The 6,000-nt window shown below is 60.1% G+C and overlaps 1 protein-coding gene across 4 annotated transcripts in view; it reads right to left on the bottom strand.

The window, feature by feature from the left end:
• Positions 1 to 539: 539 nt before the first annotated feature.
• SBF1 (SET binding factor 1) overlaps positions 540 to 6,000 on the bottom strand; it is a 156,725-nt gene continuing 151,264 nt past the window's right edge. For all 4 annotated transcript variants that reach the window (XM_077837750.1, XM_077837758.1, XM_077837766.1 and 1 more), the window contains 6 exons: positions 5,404 to 5,637; positions 4,363 to 4,473; positions 3,889 to 4,103; positions 3,571 to 3,658; positions 3,327 to 3,458; positions 540 to 2,978 (listed from right to left, as the gene is read on the bottom strand). In XM_077837750.1, the coding sequence (XP_077693876.1) occupies positions 2,880 to 2,978; positions 3,327 to 3,458; positions 3,571 to 3,658; positions 3,889 to 4,103; positions 4,363 to 4,473; positions 5,404 to 5,637 (879 nt within the window). In that variant the 3' untranslated portion in view covers positions 540 to 2,879. The remainder of the gene's footprint in view (positions 2,979 to 3,326; positions 3,459 to 3,570; positions 3,659 to 3,888; positions 4,104 to 4,362; positions 4,474 to 5,403; positions 5,638 to 6,000) is intronic.

Raw genomic sequence — 6,000 nt, 5'->3', positions numbered from 1 at the left:
TGTCCAAACAGAGAATATGGCAAGACCAAGAAACCTCTCTTGGCTCAGCAAGATGCACACAAATCCTGGGTGGGAGATGTTTGCTGGCAGCTGAGGCCAAATGAGTTATTTAAGGGGAGCCGGGGATGCACCTTTTACACCCACTGTTCTGTATTGGATTCCTGGTGGACACATGAACCCCCATATCAGGTCTGTTCCTACCCACAGTTCTGGGGCTTGTGACTCAGGAGTGGAGCACATACAAAAGCAATGTCATGAGGGAGAGCACAGGAGAGGAGCAGGGCGATGCTCTGGTTACTGCCAACACAGCAGAGACAGAGGGACTGTCTGAAATGACGAATACAAACCTGCACAACAAGACAAGCAGCGAGCGCTCTGCTCCCTCTCTAGCCCCAACCACTGCGGGTGCACCTTGAGCTGGACTCTCCCCACCAGCCTGGGAGTCATGTGTGAACAATGGGGGGGCCACGTGAGGGAACCGCTTCTGGAACTGAACCCAGCTCTGGGAAGGCCCGTGTGCCATGCAGCCCAAGCAAATATGCATATTAATTTTTTATTAAATTCAGTTAGTTCTCTCTTTATATAACAACATTTTCCCTCTAGGCACAATACAATACAAGGACTCTGTATGGTTGACACAATGTACAGAAACTTCAATAATCTACAACTGCTCCGGGAAGTTACAAAAACCTCCCTGTTGCACCAGCTCCCTGCCACTGCCATTATCATACAGGGAAAGGAAGAGGGGACCCTGGGGTTAAGACTGTACAAAGAGCTCTGCACTGAAATAAAACATGGTACTCCTTTAAAAACAAGACAGGTAGAACGGTCAGCCACCCTGGTTTTGAGCAGCAGGAGGGGGGAGGGAAAGGGCAGGTCCCAGGCCCAAGGAGCAATGGCAGGAAGGTGGTGAACTCTAACCGATGGGGTGTGCTACCGAGGCCAGGTACGGGCTCGCGTGAACAGGCAGCTCCTTAGCCCCAGGGGACCACACACAGGTGCCCGCTGGGTTTTGGGACAAGCACACGCACGGCTCTAGCATGTGAGCTGCTGGGGGCTAAGCTTGCCACGGTGCAAACAGGGGGAGGATAAAGGATTTGTTTCTGTACCAGAGATGCCATCGCCTCAGTCTCATGATTCCACCTTTGCACTGACAATAAGTTACAGCAGGAAGCGGGCTGGGGAGGGCAGCAGGGCTGGGCTCAGTGGAGGTGCTAGAGAGCAGGGGCTGAAGTACAAGGTTGTCCCTGGTACACAGCTCAGGTGGGGTCAGGAGCTGAGCCATGAACACCCCAGCACGATGGCTCCATTGCACTCTGGGGATCTCAAGGAGCTGAGGTCAGCCCCCATGGAGGCTGGGGCACATCCCAGCTCAGAGTGGAGGCCTCGCTCTGCAGCTGGCGTACAGTGGCTGCATGGAGATTTGCCGCTGCACGCCACGGGGCTGGGGCTGGGGCTGCAGCGATCCAAGCACAAGCTGCAGGGGCTGGGGCTGCAAAGCAGGGGAGAGCCCCGAGAGCTGACAGAGAAAAGGCAGCAGCTCTATGCTGTGATCTCCAAGCTTGGGCCACGTGGCTGGCGAGCCCAAAGCAAGGCTGGTAGGTGAGGGGCTCATGCCACACTGCTCCTGTGGACAGTCCCTGGGACTGGCCTCATTATCCTGTTCTACCACTCGCCCCAGGGAGCCTCTCTGGGAGCAAGGGGCCCGCCAGAACCCAGCCACACAGTGTCCTCTCCCCACAGTCACTGCAAGGAGAGGGAGCGGGGCTCCAGGGCTGTGCCAGAGCCAAGTCCCATGACAGCAGGCGGGACATGGCTGGGTCAAGAAGGTCTCAGGCCTCAGTCTCCCCCCTCCCCTGCTAGGGGCAGACCAGAAGAGGGGCTGACTCTAAAGCTACAATACTGCTAATGAGAGACCACCCATCCCACCAGAGCAGGACAGGGAGGAGGCCCCTCTTCTCCCCACACTGGGATAGGCAGGCAGCCCTCACTGGTGCCCAGACACTGCCAGCAGAGATCGTGCCTGTCCCCAGGGCGGGATCTGGCCCAGTTGCTGGACTTGGGGTGGGCAGGATGGTCCCAGCGCTCTCAGCCTCCTATCCATGGAGCTCTCTTCTGGTCTGGCTGGACAGGCTAACCCTGAGCTCACAAGGGCTGGGCCAAGCGCCCCAAGGGGCTGGCGGCAGGTCAGCAGAGCACAGTCTGGGTCACATGGATTTACAGACTGGATGTGCAAGTTCACGGGCAGCTCTTGGGCGTGCAGAGGGGTAACTGGGGAAAGCTCCAGCTGCTCCCCAATGGCACAGGGTGGGGGTGGCGGGTTCAATGCACAGCACCTCCCGGAGCCTCTCCCAGCAACAGGCCAGTAAAACCCCACGGCAGCATTCACAAGAGAACCAGAGCACTGCTCAGACAAACGCCGTGTCCTGCCAGGGGTGGGAGCCAGGACCCGAGGCCCATGTCCTGCCAGGGGTGGGAGCTGTGCTGCCCAGCCGGGGACCCGAGGCCCGTGTCCTGCCAGGGGTGAGAGCCGGTAATTATGTGGCTCAGACAGGCTTAGTGGGGGCTGTGAGAATGGCTCCCCACTGCCCCAGCCTGACACTTCAATGCAATTAGTTCCTGCACTGGACAGTTCCTACCATAGTGTAACAGACTGATCCTGCCCTGACCCCTGCTTCTGTCCTTGAGCACGCAGGGGGCCTGGGGCTTTGCGGTATGATGTGCCCCTGGCAGTGGGGGAGAGTCAGGCCTCCGGCCACCTCCTCCTCAGTCAGTCAGACCTGGGCCAGCTCAGGTGCTAACCCTGGGCATTGCCTCTGCTTCACGCGCCAGGGCCCGGGGGCTCGGTGCCTGGAACGGGGGCTGCTGCTGAGCCAGGCTCACGCGTCCGACAAGCAGCTCTGGATGCGGTCGATCCACTGCTGGGCCAGCTGCACGTCCTGGGCACAGAAATTGTAAACTCTTTTCGTCGTCTTCAGCTACAGGGAGAAAAGACGAGAGCTGAGGCCCGGCGTCTGCCGGGGGGCGGGAGAGGCAGCCCAGGCTGCTGGGGCCCCGGGTCCCCACCTGGGGAGATGGGCAGGCAGGACTGGCTGAGGGCTGGCACCTTCCTGGATACCCAACTTGGCTCCAGCCGGAGTTGGCAAGTGCCTGGCACAGTCTGTACTCCTGCGGGCAGCACAACTCAGGAGCCCAAGAGTCCAGGCCTCGCTGTCCAACGCAGAACTGGTGCCCAGCTGCCTTGGCCCCGGCCCGGCCCCAGCCAGCATCACCCCCCCATCCCGCCCCCGGCACCGAGATCCAGCTTCTCTGGGCTGGGGACTCACGTCGAAGAAGGCCTTCTCCTCCACTGTCTTGGGGGCCCCCATGGTGGGGGTGCCAGGGGTGATAGACTCCACTTCTGCCAGGTCAATGACCCCCTTGCACTCCGTGTCATTCCGGTTGTCATAGTACCGCAGCTGCAAGGAAAGGTGCCGTGCGTCAGCCAGCGCCCGCTGCAGCTGGTGCCCCGGAGTCCCGAGCTATTCCCCTCGTCCAGCAGCTCGGCCCATTTCTCAGCCCCTCCAGTACCTGATGTTTGGTTTTATCCAGCACGAACCAGCGGGGCTTCCAGGGCTTCATGAAGGCTCCTTTCTTGTAGAGCGTCCCCTCGTAGGACCTGCGGGCAGCCAGACAGCGGGTTAGCGCCTCGCTGCTGGACACCGGCGGGCGAGAGCCCAGTGGGGATGGACCAGCGGGTTCGGCTCCCAGCAGCCAGAGATTGAATCGGCTGAGCTGCAGAGGGCTGGTTCCATGGGACCCACACCCCACCCCAAGCAATAGGGCTCACTGCTGACCGCAGGGGCCTGGCCTGGCCGTCTCCCCCCAGGCAGCCACAGCTCCCTTCACCTGTTCTCGCTCTCCGACATCTGGAACTGGCTGTAGAGGTTGCTGGTGCTCTTGCGGCCCCCCTGCTTCCCACTGGACGGGGCGGAGGGGCTGCTGGTGTCGCTGTCCAGGCTGAGGTTGAGGGTGGAGCCCACGCCGCTCTCCTGCAGGTAGACCCCCAGCGAGCGCCGGTGGGGCAACAGGCTGGAGGACATCAGCAGGGAACTGGACGCCATCTGCAGAGCACAGAGCAGGGAAATGAGGGCACGGGACCCACCCACCCCCACTGGCGCTGTCTCATCATCACGAGACCCACTGAGCCTGGGCACAGGGCACTGTCAGCCCCTCCTCGGCCACGCAGGCAGCTGGGGGCAGAGCCAGGAGCCCTAGGCCAAGTGCCGGAGCAAGCAGGAATTTGGGCAACTCAGGCACCACGGCTGCCGGCCCAGCACCTGGCTCTCAGGACCCTGTCACACGGACAGCTCAGAGACCTACCCTGCTGACCTCCTGCCGGGTCTCCGTGCGCTGGGAGGCTTTGACCTTGTCCCACGCGTCCTTCCAGCACTCCGGCACCTGGCCCAGCTCCGCCTCCAGGTTGTGCAGCTCCTGCGGGAGGAGTCAGAGGTTATTCTGCAGAGGGGGAAGGACACCACACCCCCGCCCTGCCCCAGGAATTCAGGAGCTGTGACCACACATGCTGCACACAGACGATCCCTGCCAGGAGTGATCAGAGGCTGGAGTGGGGAGGAGATGGCATGGGCAGAATCTCAGTGCAGATGGGAGTGCCGGGGGGCTCTGCAAGGGGCCTGCTGGGAGCAGTGGTTGATCCAGCCTGGTGGTGTGGGTTTCTGCCTGGCACACCCACCCCGTGAACACTGTGTGCGGATCTGGTTGCCCCAGCTCAGAAAAGATTTATTAGAATTGGAAAAGGTGCAGAGACAGCAACAAAAATGGTTCGGGGGCTGGAATGGCTTCCACGTGAGGAGAGAGGAACAGGACGGGGACTGTTCAACTTAGAAAAAGGATGACAAGGGGGGATACAATAGAGGCCTATAAAATCCATGAATGATGTGGAGAAAGTGAACCAGGAAGTGTTATTTACCCCTACATGTAACACACGAACCAGGGGTCACCCATGACTTTAACAGGCAGCAGGTTTAAAACAAACACAAGGAAATATTTCTTCACACAACACACAGTCAGCCTGTGGAACTTGTTGCCAGGGCATGTTGTGAGGGCCAGAAGTATAACAGGGTTCAAAAAAATTTAGATCAATGTTCCTGGAGGACAGGTTACTATTAGCCAAGATAGTCAGGGATGCAACCCCATGCTCTGGGTTTCCCTAAGCCTCTGACTGCCAGAAGCTGGGAATGGGCGACAGGGGATGGATCACTCGATAAATTGCCCTATTCTGTTCATTCCCTCTGGGACACCTGGCACCGTCTGTTGTCGGAAAACAGGACACGGCTAGACGGACCCAGTCTGGGTGTTCTATGTTCTCATTTGGGGGGGCCCCCTCCCCCACGCCACACACACCTCCAGCAGCTTGGAGATGGCATCGGGCTCCACTCGGCTGCGGTTGTCGTAACACGGCCAGATGATTTTGCGCTTGGTCTGCGGGGCACTGGAGTCCTGCCGATCTACCTCCTCCACTTGCTCTGGCTGCCCCTGCACCAGCTCCCAGTCGTAGGAGGGGCCCTCGGACAGGACCTCCTGGCTGTAGTAGTCCCACACCTTCAGGTTGGAGATGTTACTATAGGGCCTCAGCACCTACGAAACAGGCCGGGAAGTGCTCAGGCAGGGCCTGGCAGCCCCCGGCGCTACACGGAACAGCCCCGAGGCCACAATGGCCAGAAAGGTGGTGAACTGTGCTGCCCGGCTGGGGATCCAGCAGCAGGAGGGGGTCCCAAAGGGCCGGCATCTTTGGGAAGCAAGTCATCCCCATATGGTTCTGCCGAACCCTGGACAGACTCTGGCTCCAGGCCAGCATGTTAGGCACCTGCTCCCCATGCTGCAGCATGCCCCCCACCCCTGGCTCAAGATCACATTGCGGTGCACGGGCCAGAGGCAGAAACGGCAGAGCAGGCTCCCAGGCTGGCTGGCCGTCCTGGGCCTCTCTGTACTTTGCCCAGC

Source organism: Eretmochelys imbricata, chromosome 1, assembly GCF_965152235.1.
Source record: "Eretmochelys imbricata isolate rEreImb1 chromosome 1, rEreImb1.hap1, whole genome shotgun sequence".
Lineage (NCBI taxonomy): Eukaryota > Metazoa > Chordata > Testudines > Cheloniidae > Eretmochelys > Eretmochelys imbricata.
This window is presented reverse-complemented; position numbering and strand designations above follow the sequence as displayed.